Below are 15,630 nucleotides of genomic sequence, written 5' to 3' on the forward strand. Positions count from 1 at the left end.
GCATTTTGCACAGAGTCATTAAGAGAACCATTAAGGTCTTTGGGTTACACATAGCACTTCCTTTGCGACGTCAACTATCCCAGTCAGCTACACACAGGTAAATACAGTGCTTTTGTTTGGTTCAATTGCCTATCAAACAGAGCCAGAGCAAGACAAGCCACGTTGCTAAGCAAATTCAAGAGACAGAAAGCCAGCAATTCAGGCAACAAACACCAGAGCACCACAACAAAAGATACCGGAACCATGACTCCAGCGGACGACAACGAAAATCGCCTGAGCACAAACGATCCATGGAAAAAAAACTTCATGACCTTGAATAAACAAAGGAGATGGAACTGAAAGAAAGGAGGAACAAATCAAACTGGCAGCACACACAGAGATCAAGAAGCCAAAAGGCAGATCACGAAAGACATCAGAAAGAGAGCTGGCCTCCCAAATAAAAAAAAGAGATGAGCTGGCCTACAAATTAAACAAAAAGAAGATGAGGTGGCCTACAAGAAAACAACAAGAAGAGGAGGCAGCCCACAAGAAGACAATGAACTCGAGAGGGAGAACCACCGCAAGAAATGGAAAAACAACAAAAAGAAAGGTGAGAAGGAAAAACAGAGGAGCATGATTGGAAGTAGAACAGGCTAAGCATCGGACCCCACAACAATCCTACCCCTCCGGCGCAGTTGTGGTCAACCGCTCAGGGAATTCCCAACTACAGGCAGGTGATGACCGGAAACCTTCTAGAAATTTCGAAGGGTCTGTATTGTCGAGCCTGAAAACCAGTACATGCTAGAGCTGAGGTCACACCTCAGTGACCTTTAGCAGACGTGGTGGCTAAAATGCCAAGGGACACAATGAACGTTATAAACTGTTTCAATCCCAGGCCAGATCCAGAATGGGATAACCCGGATTCACGCCCGTCGGTGGTTCAGAAACCACAAAGTGGAAACCAGAGGGGTCATTTCCCGACCCACGACCTACTAGTTGGGAAGCAGTGTGGCCTGGAGATCAGGACCAGGTTCAACCTTGAACAACTGTGCACTCAATATCATGGAGCAGTTCTTGGATGGTGTTCCTGGGAAATAACATGGTACATCCTGATGGAAAACCAAACTCTCACCGAGGCGGGGGGATTGGAGCCAAATGGAGAGGTGGCAGAAAGCAAAGACGTACTGTAAAGGGGAATGAAAACCCCAGGAGCCACACCGACAATAAACCACAACCGAGGGCAACACAAAACCCCACCTACAACCAAGGAAGCCACAGACACCTAACCCTTCCACCCACCAGTCTCTCAGTAACCTACTCACCAGTGACCGTTATCTGGAGATGCTATAGTGTAATGAAACGGGACATATCAAAGCCAACGCCCAAGGCCAACCCGAATAACCGACCACGGGTGCAAGTCATTGCACCCCCAGCAAACCAAAGTCCCAGGCCAGATACTCTCAAATCCTCTGGAGCGAAGGGAAATTTGAGAGTGGGCGGGAAGAAGGTTACCGCGTCGGAGAGACACGGGGCACAAGGTGAGCTATCCACCAATCTTCGTCGATCCAACTCATCAACCCAAGGGCCAAAGTGACCATTTCCCTTCATGTCACGACTGTGACTTGCCTACAGCGAACTGCCTGTCCAGTTACAAAGGCTGGTCAGAATGTGGACTTTTGCACGTCATTGCAATTATCCCATCCCCATGCTATGGGGAAGACGTTGGCCACCAAGTGAAGACGTCCAAGAGAGTGGGAATGGTTACACGCAGCCAAACAGGCAAGCTTCCAGACCCATTTCGTCTGAGCCGGTCACAGAGAACCTGTCTGTGTTACCAGAGACCAGACCGAGGTAGTGGACCAGATTCATGTCAACGGCTGAACCAGCCACAGCACCTCCAGTCCCAGACCCGGCACTGGACCAGCAACCAGCACCAGCACCAGCAGTGCAACCACACTTCAACCTCACGCCAGAGGAGGCCACCAAGCCTGAACTGCAGAAGCAACAGACAACCATATCGAAGAGCTCAGCCAGAGCCTGACATACCACCAGGGGCACCAGCGGACAGCGGTACACCAGCTACAGAACAACCCCATCATCTACATCACTTCCAGAGGGGCCAGCCCAAGTCCCCGTCTGAGAAGAAACTGTGGGGTCCCAGCTTCAAGGGAACAGTTCCGACTGAGCAGGAAGCAGATGACAGCCTTCAAGAAGCTTGGGTGGCGGCATGGAGACAACCCACCGCTCTCGATCTTCTAACCGATCCCGGTTTGTTACAGACCAAGGACTTTTATACAAGGAAATTCTTTCTGGTGGACACCAGGGAAGAATGCAGCCGCACAAACGGTTGGTGGTTCCAACTAAGTACAGGGGGAAGCTCTTAAGCTTAGGCCATGATCATCCCAAGTGGGCCATGCTGGGGTGACAGAACCAAGACAGGTTGGGAAGTCCTTCTACTGGAGGATTGGGCAAGGAAGTTGCCCAGTATGTCCAGTCTTGTGAGGTGTGCCAAAGAGTGGAAAGCCTCAAGATCGGTCAAGGCCCTCTTCAGCCACTCCCCATAATTGAAGGTCCATTTCAGCAAGTAGCTGTGGATATTCTGGGTCCTTCCGAGAAAGACACCCAGGGGAAGCAGTACGTACTGACTTTGTGGATCTTTGCTACCCGCATGGCCAGAAGCATTGCTCTAGGCAACCCAGGGCTAAGCAGTGTGCCGGCCTAACAGACATTTTTCGCCAGGGTAGGTTGGCCCTCCGATATCCTTACCGAGTTCAGGATCAATTTCCTGGCAGGCACCATGAAAGACTGTGGGGAAATCATGGGTGAATCACTTGGTTGCCACCCCGTACCACCCTCAAACCAATGGCCTGGTGGAAAAGGTTAATGGCACTTTGGGGGCCATGATCCGTTAATTGGTAAACGGAATACTCCAACGACTGGGACCTAGTGTTGCAGCAGTTGCTCTTTGCTTACAGGGCTGTACCACATCCCAGTTTTGGGTTCTCACCCTTTGAACTTGTGTATGGCCATGAGGTTAAGGGGCCTTTACAGTTGGTGAAGCAACATGGGAGGGGTTTCACCCTCTCCAGGAACTAACATTCTGGACTTTGTCCAGCAACCTACAAACACCCTCCGACATTCTTTAGCCCTTGCTAGAGAAACCTAAAGGATATCAGGAGACAAAAGGCCTGGTACGAAAATACCAGGGACCGTTCTTCAAGAGAGGAGACCAGGTTTATGGTCTTGAAGCGCAACAGCCCATAAGATGGAGGCATCATATGGAGGGGCCATTCACGTCCAAGGCGCCTGGGAGCTGTTAACTATTCCATAGCATTTCCCAATTCCTCACAAAACCCAAAGTGTACCATGTTAACTCTCTCAGCCCTTTATTCCAGGACTTACGGTTTGTCATGTTTACACAGTCCAGGGGGCAAGGATGCTGAGTGGCCTGATGGGCGTTACTATGACGGGAAGAAGGACGGGGGCGTGGAAGAGGTGAACCTCTCAACACCTGGAACGTCTGCAGCCCAACAAAAGAAATCCAGGAGCTGTTGCACCAGCTTGGCACCATTGTTCTCAGCCACTCAGGACGGACTGACGGGCTACCCTGACGGTTCATGCTTCACCATTAGAATACCACCGTAATCTGGGTGTCCCCTCCGCACCAGAGCTGGGTATTATAGGCGGGAGCATGTCCAGGATACCTGTTGCATTCGATTGTGGTTTTATTCGCTCATTCTCAGTGCAAAGTTGGGTATCTGGTGGTTCTGTACCCACCGCAGGCTGGAGGAAATCGCTTTGGCGGGACGTACACATAGCTATGTCTGCGAGGAGTGTCAACTGTCCAGACATTTCCATAGCACGCACAAATGAGACTAATTGGAAAAGAGTTTGGAAGCAAGCAGACAAGAAACAAATGCCCATAAACCAGTATTAATAGCCAAAACTGAAATAATGACGTTTACAGGAGGGCAATGCCTGAATGATTAGGGTTAAGTTCTGAGTACGCTAATGGCAATTGGATGACCTTCTCGTGTATCTCCTGAAGCAGCCTGACTACACACTGTCGCTCGCATCTCTCGCACCTTGTGGCACGGGGGTCGCTCTAAATGCCAATATTTTTTCCAATGAATCTTAATGTAGCATTCCAATAGATCGGAGCGTGACGAAGGTTCTACGGCCACCTGTCTCCGAGGCTGGGTAGGGGTATGATGTGGTTTACCTGGCCTTGTCTAGACTAGTCCTTGGTTGTAGAGTGGATCTGGAGCGCTCACACACGCTTGACTGAAGTGCGGTGGAACTATGAGTAGGTCGAGCTTTGTCCATACCTCTTGGATGAGTGTAAGATCTGCTTACTTGAATATTTCCAGAGCTCTTCTTGGCCTTAACCGATGTCCCGTTCAGAGTGCACTCATTGTCGAGAACCGTGGTAAGCTGTCTTTGGATCCGTTATAGGCGGACGGCATAGTACTTACACTGTGTAAGGCTGCAAAGTTGTCCAGATAGTCCATTTAGGTCGTAAAAAACAGAGTGAGATAAGTCGAGCCCCTTCTATCTTCCCCTGGCGGGACAACCATGTGGCTGTGCAGGGCATCAAATATCGTGCACCATTACGGAACATGCGAACATATAAACCGCCCTCCGCAGCGCCACGGGAATTACTTATTGTTTCGGCTGTTTGTCGGTGTGTTTAAGCATGCGTGGGGAATCCACATGAGAGCGCGGTATCCAGAGGCATCAAGGGCCATCATTTGACTTAGCCAAACTGGTCAAAGAACATGAGTAGTCCAATCCGTTTGTCACCATAGCACTTGCTTGCAGCCTAATGAGGAGGGGCTAGCTCAGGAGCATCTAGTGTCATGATCATTGACTGTCAAATGAGAGGTGTAACCCACCACTACACGACCAAATGTGAACTCAGTTTTCCAGGCTTGCACCACCGCTCAAACTGCAATTTCGTGGGATTTTCATCCATTTCTGAGCTGGCGTTGACTCATTTAATGAATATATGTAGCAGTCCCCATGTTGCACGGAAAGCTAACCGTAAGTTATTTTTGGGGGGACTTGATGGTGTCAGGACGCTTACCAACTTAAGGCGAAATGCACGTCCTGTACCCTAATAGTTTTGAAGTCTGTATACCGCCTTTATTTCGCTACTGGGCGGTTAACGCCATCTAAGGTACTCTCGGTGACGATCAGAACGCCTTTCTGTACACCATTCTCTGTGCATTTTTGTCCCATTACCAGGTCTTAGGGTTCGCGTGTGCTTAGTTAGTCATCGCTTGGGTTGGGGTTTTTTTGGAGTTACTCCTGGGATATACGAGGGCCACGTTCCAGTGCTAGATAGAGGACGCTTGAGATTTCATCACACTACGCTTCCCATTCCTGTTATCGTGCTTTATGATTCTCTAAATCAGATCTATCCGTATCGGGGAAGCCACGCGTGTAGTCAGTCGTGAATTAGAAGAGCTATTGCATCTGCATTGATATGTACCACCCTAGGACAGAAGAGCTTATCGGCGCCGCCGACTATGCTTCTTATGGAAGAAGTAACTGGGACGCGGACGGTTCCGCTGATCACAATCCCAGCTGCCTGCTGCTGACCTCTGAAATACAGTGGCATTCTCACGACAAACCGTGCGGGTCAATGCCACACAAAGGAGTGACTATCCTCTTTCGGGGATGGGGGTTGAATTACAGGCAATGAATGATTGACGCTACAGCTGATCAATAGCTTCTCAGATTGCCCATTTCGATTTTAATTATAATCCAATCATCTCTCTCCTTCTTGGGGGGGCGCTCAGAAAGAAAAAGGTTGAGGACCCTTGATCTACAGGACTCCCTTTAATAGGCATAGGCAGCAGACTGTTCTCAATGCAGACCAGCCATTAGCAGGAGATACCCAAATGTAGCCGGTGTTACATGCTCATTTCCACCAAGTAATTTCCAGCCCCAGTCAATGCCCATCTTAAAGCTCAATTAGGAATGAAATATCTTAAAGTCTGTTTTAAATAGGAGGTGTGGATTACAGGAAAACAGACATAAAATCAGACACAAACAGGAACCACCCCCCCACAACTTGAGTTCCAACTTTGGCTCCCTTGTTTACCAGTGAACACGGCCTGCCTGGAACTCAGTACTGCACCCAGAGACATCTAGTGGCTGAATAATGTCCTGCAAGTTAAATATCCCATTGACAAAAACACAGCAGCCATGTGGCTATGGACTATGGGTAAGACTGGGAGTCTATCACGGAAGTCACAGACTCCATGACTTTTCTTGACCTCTGAGACTTCTACGGCAGCCAGTGCTGGCTCGGGGCTGCTGGGCCAGCAGCAGCAGTTTGGGTGTGTGGGAGGGGGCTCAGGGCTAGGGGCAGAGGGTTGGGTGGTGCGCTTACCTCAGGGCGGGGGCCTCCCCAGCTCCCAGTGGCATGGCCCTGCAGCTCCTAGGCAGAGGGGCCAGATGGCTTTGTATGGTGCCCATCCCCACAGGACCTGCCCCCGCAGCTCCCATTGGCTGCAGTTCCCTTAGTTATGGTTATGCTTAGTTATGCTTAGAAAATGAGTCCACTTTCAAGTCCCCATGAAGCCTATTGTTTGCCTAAGGACTCGAGCTGTCACAAGAGGGCCTGAAACTGTATAAAAGACCCTTGGGTCCTGATTCTGTCATGCCAAACCTGCCTGATGCTTCATGAAGGGAAAGCCTAAGCCATAAGGACTGAGATCCCAGTCCTGATTGGACCACCGTGAATACAAACACTGGACTACAACCTATGAACTATTTCGGAAAGAACTCTTTGCATCCACAAAGCTTTCCATCTCTGCTACGAATCTGAATTTCAAGAACTGTACTCATGTCTGCACATATATTGATCTTTTAACCAGTACCATCTCTCTTTTCCTTTTAAATGCATTTCAATTTAGTTAATAAGAATTGACTGCAACCGTGTATTTGGGTAAGCTCTGAAATATTCACTAACCTGGGAGGTAATGTGTCTGACCCTTTGGGATTGGTAGAACTTTCTTACACAATGAATAAGATTTTCAGGAATCCTCATCATATTTGACGTGGGTACCTGGATGGAGGCCTGAGGCTGGATTACTTTAAGGGAACTGTATTGTTTGGACGTCTGAGTAACCAGTGAGTTAATAAGGAAGCTGTTTCATGCTGGTTTGGTGAATTTAAGTATTGGAACATCCACTTGCTTTATGGATTGTCTGCCTCATTCTTTGCAGTTCACCCTAACTGAGTGAGCTCAGTTGGCCCCCTGGGATCCCGGTCACACGGGAGTATATAGTAAAAGTCCTGGACAGTTCACAGGCTGTGAATTTTTGTTTAAAGCCTGTGACCTGTCCAAGACTTTTACTAAAAATACCTGTGACTAAAACGTAGCCTTAACTATGAGCCTTTCATGTCTAGAGACCTGGGTTCAAAGATGGATCAAGTCTCTAGGGAGAATTGGTGATGGTCAAACGCCACAAACATTCTCACTGTGAATATTTGTGGTGAGCGGCATCCCTGCCCCTTTGAATTGATCCTTCCCCAGAAGACGAAAACCACCTAGCCCAGCTCAAAGATGGCAGAGGCACAAGGTGCTCTTCACCTGTGATCCTCAAGCTGAGACTCATGGACTGAAGTTCAGCAAGGCATTTCAGAGAACGGCAATCTGCTCATGTTCACTGAATAAACCCGTCCTTCTGATGACAGACCATGGAGCAGAGCAGGGCAGGACTTTATGAAGGTAGGCGTGGCACAGACAGCTTTAGAATCATAGAATATCAGAGTTAGAAGGGACCTCAAAGCAGGATCAACTGCCAACTAAATGATCCCAGCCAGGGCTTTGTCAAGCCAGACCTTAAAACCCTCTAAGGATGGAGATTCCACCACCTCCCTAGGGAACCCATTCCAGTGCTTCACCACCCTCCTAGTGAAATAGTGTTTCCTCATATCCAACCTAGACCTCCCCAACTGCAACTTGAGACCACTGCTTCTTGTTCTATCAGTAACAGCTCTGCGCTGGCCCAGCACTTGCTGATCAGCACACGCCTTGTGATTCTGTACCACTCTTTCCATACGAAAGGCAGCCCACCATACAACATGGAATAACAGCGAACAAGGCAGCAACATCCCTCCTATGGAGCACACAGGCTGGCTCGGCGCTCTGCTTGCTTTACCTAGATCTCTGCCAAGGGTGACTGGCACGGCAGCATGGTAAAAATGCTGGGTATGGTAGGGGGAGATGAAACAGGAGAGTCACTAGACACCCTTCCCTCTGAACAGCCAGGAGGGAGGGGAGCAGATACCACACCAGGCCATCCTGGTGCAGGTCCTGACGCTGCCCACTTGGCAGTGACAGAGAGTGGCAGTGTCGTAATGGCTGCCTCTTAATGCAATGTCGTAACGCATGCGTTACGATGATGCAACGTCAGAAGGACACCCTGCATGCCTCAGATCAGGCGTCTGAGGAAGGGAGACTGGCCACAGCCCTTCCCCACTTCACAGTGGTGTTGCAAGGATGATTATGGTAAGGATCATTGGATGCTCAGGTGCTGCGGTGACGTATGGAGGGAGAGGACTTTCATCTTCTGACAGGCCTGTCAACCCAGCGTGCTGTCCATCATCTTTTAAGAAGACAGTCTTTGTAACCGTCGCTGGCGAGCGATGTGTATTTGGGAACCCTACAGGAGTTGCCTTTGGAAGTTAGGACAACTGTATTCTTGGGGGAGTGGGTAGAAATCCCACAGAAACAGGCTGCCCTGTTTGATGTAGCCCTGATTGATGGTGACCTGTCAAACGTTAATTTAGGGCAATTCCCTCTGCAGCCACTTCTGGGTCCAGCTGAGTCTTTGGGTTAATGGTAGGGTGACCAGATGTCTCGATTTTATAGGGACAGTCCCGATTTTGGGGTCTTTTTCTGATATAGGCTCCTAATACCCCCCACCCCCATCCTGATTTTTTACACTTGTTGTCTGGTCACCCTAGTTAAAGGCGATCGCTTTAAAAATAAAGAGTGAGCGGCCAGCTCTACAAACACAGCTCCCTGTGTCAGTGTGCAAACTGGGCTCGATCCGCCACTGCCCGGCCCCCGGTGTGGCTGCAAAGTAGGTGCAAAACGCTGCCATGCTGGTTCAGTAGCGGCTTTACTGGGTTTGCACGGGGTAAACGGCTGCAAGGAGGCAGGGCACGGCTGAATTTGGCCCTTCACTCCTGCAGAACCCAGCCTGCTCCGGGAGAGCGAGTTGGATTCCGTGCTGCGCCCGGCGCATTGCCAAGAGAACGGCCGGCTCAGTTTCTCTCGCAGAAATGTCACTGCTGCTGTGGCGAGCCAGGTGGGTTTGCCAGTCCCAGGTGGAGTCTGCAGCATTAATAGTCAGGAATAGAAAACTCTGATAAGGATGCCCCTTCATGTCACTCCTCGGAGGCTAATCCTCCTTTAAATCAATCATGTTCTCTGTGGGCATCTCAGGCGTGGCATAATCCTGCCACGGCATATGGGGCATTGCTACCACCCTTTGCTCCCAGCCACCCCCGTGTCTTTGCAATGCTTTGCCGGGCCCTTTGAACACGAGGCTCACTCATTGAGTTCAGGGAGGTGACAAGGAAGGAAGGAAATCAGCAAAACTGCTTAACGCTCCAGCACGCTTCAAAACTACACAAACCCTTTTGTTAACCTAGTTCGAAATCCCTGCATGAGACACAGACCAAGCAGCCAGACACCAGAGGATTGGAGATACTAAGCCGGTTCTTGAGAGAGTTCGGCCTTGGGTAGGTCACGCTGTGTCGATCTGAATAAACCCCAGCAGAGGTCCCAGCCTGGAAGCAGACCGACCTTATGCCCGGAGAGAGATTTCTCCTTTATCATGTCCTGGCGGAGAGGAGAATGAACCAGGCTGGTTCTTTTTGCTTGGGTGCATTATGGAACTGCTGACGTGTTGCAATCAAGCAGAGGTTTTGGCTCACCCACATCCAAGCTGTACTCAGCGTTTTTTAAAGATTAAGTCAGTGGGGGCTGCATGTGCTGGGCCCCTCTGACAGGCAGGTGCCTAAATATGGAGGTAAGTGGCCCCCGGAGTTAAGTGCCTCAGTTAAGACCCCTAAGTTTGAAGACTTCTCCCTTTAGATAATCTAGGTGCCTTTTAGCTCATGCAGTAGAGACTCATTACACGAAGCTTCAGAGGTCCCAGGTTCGATCCTGCCCACCGATGACCGGGGGCGGCTGGTGTTAAACTTATACTCATAGACAAGACAGACCAAGAGGGGAATTATTATTCTCTACTTTGCAGATGGGAAACTGAGGCACAGAGACGCTCAGTGACATGGCCAAGGTCACAAAGGGAGTCTGTGGCAGAGCAGAGAATTGAACCCAGCTGTCCTGAGTCCCAGCTCGGTGCCTTAACCCAGTGGTTCTCAACCAGGGGTTCACACACCCCTGGGGTCTGCAGAGGTCTTCCAGGGGGTACAACAACCCATCTAGATATTTGCCTAGTTTTACAACAGGCCACATGAAAGCACTAGCGATGTCAGTACAAACTAAAATTTCATACAGATACAGACTTGTTTATATTGCTCTAAGTACAACACGTATATTCTAACTGATTTATTTTATAATTCTATAGTAAAAGTGAGGAAGTCAGCAATTGTTCAGGAACAGTGTTGCTGTGACGTGTTTGATTTTGTAAGCAAGTCATTTTTAAGTGAGGTGAAACTTGGGGATACACAAGACAAATCAAACTCCTGACAGGGGTACAGTCGTCTGGAAAGGCTGAAAGCCACTGCTTTAACTCCTCCTCCCTCCAACCAAAACAGTCACCTAATCTGAAAGTCAGAGCGATGTGACGTTAGACAGAGATTTCATGCCTTGAACTACTGCAGCAGCAAGACCCCGCAACCTAAACAGATTCATAAAACTGCTTGGCTTTGGGGGAAAAAATCCCAGCTGGTCTGACACCCTGATCTGCCTGCAACACAGCCTTCCTCTCCATCCCTTCCCCTCTCTTCTAGGCAGCCGTTGGGGTCTCTAACACAATTACACACACAGCAATGATCAGGCTGCAGTAACAACAAATCTAATTTTCTTCCCCAACAGACTGAGTTCTCCTCTCAGGCTACAGAACTGCATTGACTTCTCCAGAGTGACTCCTGACTTGTATGGGCCCAAGCATGGGCGGAATCAGGCCACCTACTCTGGGCATCCTCATTCAAACACAACACAGAGAAGGACACTGCTAATGCAGAAACCTGACCCAAGAACATTCCACCTGAGACTCCACCCATGGTGTGCAACAAACTGAGGCATTGGACTTCACTGCTGAAGAATCCGTTTGCAGCCTACAAATATTTATACCTTTGCAACTTACCAAGCACCCCAGCTAGAAACATCCTCCTGTTTTTAAGGGACTCCGTGAAAAGAGACAAGAGTCTTGCGTTCAGGATTTATGGGTTCTCCGTACACCAAGAGCAGCCATGTATTTCCAAGTCAGAATGAGTTTTGATTATCAACTGATTAGCAACCAATCAAGAAAGAACAAATATAAAGCCTTCTGGTGAGAGCACAGTGCGTAATCGCACCTCTGCAACAATCTGCATGGAGATAATTCAGATTTAAAGCTGCAAGACCCAGAAAATGAAGACAGGACAGATAAGATACACAACTGATTACACTAGAAACGAGTTTGGAAGTCACTTTGGCAGGCTGAAAAGAGGGGAAAGGAAAGAGCAAGTGACAGTGAAGACTCTAAGCTAGGGAGAAACACACCGTCTTCCCTCTGCCATTGGTGGGTCCTTGAAAGGAAATCCTACACCTCTACAGCCACACGTCTCTTAGGGGCATATCTGTTAAGACTGTACAGCTCCCCGCATTCCTTTCTGTGCTCCTTTACAGCTGCAATAATTAGCTCTTACCATGGCCGGCTCTGGCTTTTTTGCCGCCCCAAGCAAAACAAAAAAAACAACCTACGGGGTGGCTGGAGCGGCGAAGCAAAAACAAAAAAACCCTGCAGGGTGGCTGGAGCCAGGGTGCTAACTTTCAGCTAGCGGGACTCCCTGCGCTGCAGATGTGCCCCGGGCAGTGGAGCGCGCGCCCTGGCTAGCAAGGGGGAGGGGGAGGGAGCGGGGGGAAGGGAGAGAAGGGGGGCAGCCAGGGCTTCCTTTAGCCAGGGCGCTCACCACGCAGCCCCTCCCGCTGCGCCGCCTGCCGGGAGGGCTCCGCACTGCTCCGGGTTGGCAGGGAGGGAAGGATGCGGGCTGCCGGGTTTGCTGCAGACCTGGCACCGGCTGGGGCAGACAGAGTGCGCAGCCGGCTCCCAGCAGGGCGCTTCCCTCCTCCACGCCGCCATCCCCTACAGGGCGGCCAGAGCGGCAAACAGAAAAAGGAAAAAAAAGGGTGGCCATGCTGCCCTAGGATTGGATGGAAGCCGCCCCTTAAAATCTGCCGCCCAAGCACGAACTTGCTTGGCTGGTGCCTGGAGCCGGCCCTGACTCTTACCTAGCACTTTCCAGCTACAGATCTCAAAAAAGCTTACCAAGGTGACAGCATTACACTCATGCCCCGTCCGACCCACTGACCAGTTGCCTCGGTGGGAGCTGGGCATTCAGTCTGTCTCTTGGCTCCCCAGGGTAGCTTGCTATGGGACCTTTTCTCCCTGCCTCCCTATCAGCTCTTGCGCCCGATTTCCTGCAGAAGTGATGGGGCGCTTAGCTCCTGACTCCTGGGATCGCTCGCCGTGCTGCCAGTTTCTGTTTGTCACTGGTACACATCCGGACATGCTCCACTGAGCTGTACAACGCATGCTAAATGATCCCATTCATTCAGCCTTCGATTCGCTGGTCAGCCTGGCTCAGAGGAGCGACGGGCTCGGTGCATACATTGCAACACGCTCAGAACAAAACTGACCACGTCCGCCTGCCCAGATCCGAGCCCCCCAAACTTTGAGCTGATCTGACCTCTGGGGCTGGCGTGTGTCTCCACTGGGACCCTGAGGGAGCTCTCAAGTCTGCCATCCCTTATCCCTCTCCCAGAGGTAACCCCACTTCCTAGAGGAAAACTGCAGCCCAAGCATCCAGAGGGCCCTGGATGACTTAATTTCCCTAGTGTCAGGGAAGCCCCAGTCTCTTCTGCCGAGGATTGGGAGGCAGGACTACCTGGCAAACACCACACAACCGGATGCCCACAGTGGAGCTAGCAGCGCAATCCTGCCCCAGCTTTGGTGGTTATTCAAAGTCACCTGTGACGCCAGCCAGTCGCCCAATGCCAGCTTGCTCCAGGAGCCAACGCTGCCAAAACTGGATCTCACGCGGGCCAGTGTAAATCAATCAGGAGTGACGCCACTGAGGCCCGCAGAGTCCTACGCCATAGAGAGTCAGCGCGTGATCAGTATCGAGGCCTCTAACGGCCCTTGATGTGAGACCCCAGGCAGGACTCCATGCGAATGCCCCCCGGCACAGCGTGCTCCCAGCCAGCTCCCATCGCTCCTGAGCCTCCACTGCGGTTAGGAACACGTGCCCGGTTGGGCTCAACCACCCAGAGCCACATGTCCAGCCAGCTCCTGCTTTCTACACGCAAAGCCGAGCTTAGGGGAGGCATCTTGGAGGCACGTACCCCACCCCGCTCCCCTCTCCCCCCTCCGGAGGCGTGCTTGACGGCTTGCCTAGCAACCACTTTCTGGGGGCAGGGGCTAGTTTTGCCCCACAGAGCCCATGGGGTTTGGGGCCCAGCTGCTTGACCTCCCCCCATGTGGAGACCGTGGGAACTGGCTGAACATCGCCCTGCCCCCGAAGGGGGGGGTGCGTGGGCAGGGGGTCCTCGCATTCCCTGGGAGTTGGGCTCTCAGGGCAGGGTGGCTGACCTTAGTCTGGGGCCTCGTGGGTGGCTCCCCACAACATCTGCTCTGAGGAGTTTTGAGAGGCCACTACCCAGGGGGAGGGGAGCACACTCATCACACACACGCCCCCCCTCCCCATCTGGTACTCACCCCACAGCTGGCTGCTGGGGGTGGGGGGCACAGGCCTGGGCCGAGCCTTGAGAGCGCTGGGCACAATCCTCACAGGGCCCAGGTACTCCACATAGGTGCCCGGGAAGTCGCCCCGCTCCTTAGTGCGCTCGTTGAAGCCGTTCAGCCATCCCTTAGGGCTCCTCTCATCCCCCTCCTTGTAGTCTGCTGCGCCCAGCAGTCCCGCCTTGCTGACGGTGACCAGGTCCCCGGGGCACAGCGCCAGGTCCTCCTCCCGGCCCTTCTTATACTCGTAGAGCGCCCGGTACTGCAAACCGTCCGACGAGGCCATGGCGGGAAGCTGGCAGCAAGGGGTCACTCGCATGCCACGTGCTCTCCGCCGGGCCCAGCAGGCATCAGGAGGGGCTGAGAAAGGGCAGTGGGCTGGGATCAGAGGTGGGTTGTGAGGGGCGAAAAGAGGAGGTCAGTAGAGCTGTGCCCAGAACATCTAACTCTCCCCCCTGGGCACCCCCAGAGTCGCAGCTCCGGCTGCCAGCCTCCCACTCCGGGAGTGCGGGGATCAGAGGCAGCCCCGAGGGGTCAAGAGCATGCAGCCATCAGCCCAGCCATCCGTAATAATCCCAGTGCCATCCGCCAACAGCTGTGTGCGTGGGGAGGAGATTGCGGTCGCCCGTCTCTCCCCCAGCTCGGGTGCAATCAAATGTTTCCCGCTACGCCCGCCAGCCTGGATGCCCTCTGTCTTCCCGGATGCTGCTGCTTGGGATCCTGTCCTCTCAGTGACTGCCTGCCCAGTCCGGCCCTGCGGGACAAAGAGAGAGACACAGCGTATTAATGCGTAAATCATCATCATCTCAAAGCACCAACGGAGCCCAGCTTCCCACCCAAAATGCCACACCGGGACTGCGGGAGACACGGGCGTCTCAGCCAGGTCCCGCGTCCGCAGGGATGAGGCACCTCAGGCAAGAAAAGTGGGGACATGCGGCTGTAAAGGAGGAGAGACTGCGCATGGTGCCCTGTTGCCACAGGACAGTCGTTAATACGCCTCTCCCAGCACACAACACTCCTCCAGAGGGCTGCCGAAAAACCGTGCCAGGATCTGGTTAAATATGCGGAGATGGGGAATTTTTGAAGCGCGGGGGGGGGGGGTACATTTCAAAAATCACTGCAGGGAGACAACTGCCTGGGGAACACTCAATCCACGTCAAGTCAAAGCAAAGTGATTCCACGCAGCATCTGGCTACAGCCCAGGCATTTCGGAGAGAAGCCCGTCCGTGAGAGACAGTCAGTTATTCGTCTCCCCTTTCCTCCGCTGCCCACCACCACCAATGTGCACAGCCCTTAAGAGCAGGAAATAGCTAGCCACATGGAGAAAGGCGGCTTCCCCCCACCTTGAACACACACACGCACACACGCTTCCTACCCTCGCCTCTCCATGCCACAGGCATGCCTCCACCAGCGCAGCCTGCATCCGGCTGCAACAATTTACCCATGGGGCTGCAACTCCTGAAAAAGTGCATGCCTCTTACCATTCGGTGCCAGGCGTGTCTCGGCTCCGTCTGCCGCCTGCAGCTGCCTGAGGCTCCCTGCCAGCTGGGGAGAGCAGGGAAAGATGTGCCTGGGAAGCTGCCAAGTCTCTGCCTGCGCGCCCAGCCTTCCCTTTCTGGAGGAAGAGATTCCAAGGCAAGGTCCTTCGTGCAGT

General features: G+C 52.1%; 1 protein-coding gene across 1 annotated transcript in view; it reads right to left on the reverse strand.

Annotated features, from left to right (window-relative positions):
- Positions 1-14,725, reverse strand: part of PIK3R3 (phosphoinositide-3-kinase regulatory subunit 3) — a 353,509-nt gene extending 338,784 nt beyond the window's left edge. The window contains exon 1 of the mRNA XM_032805016.2: positions 13,953-14,725. Within this exon, the coding sequence (XP_032660907.1) occupies positions 13,953-14,295 (343 nt within the window). The 5' untranslated portion in view covers positions 14,296-14,725. The remainder of the gene's footprint in view (positions 1-13,952) is intronic.
- Between the last annotated feature and the right edge of the window lie 905 nt (positions 14,726-15,630).

This window comes from Chelonoidis abingdonii, chromosome 7 (assembly GCF_003597395.2).
Source record: "Chelonoidis abingdonii isolate Lonesome George chromosome 7, CheloAbing_2.0, whole genome shotgun sequence".
NCBI lineage: Eukaryota > Metazoa > Chordata > Testudines > Testudinidae > Chelonoidis > Chelonoidis abingdonii.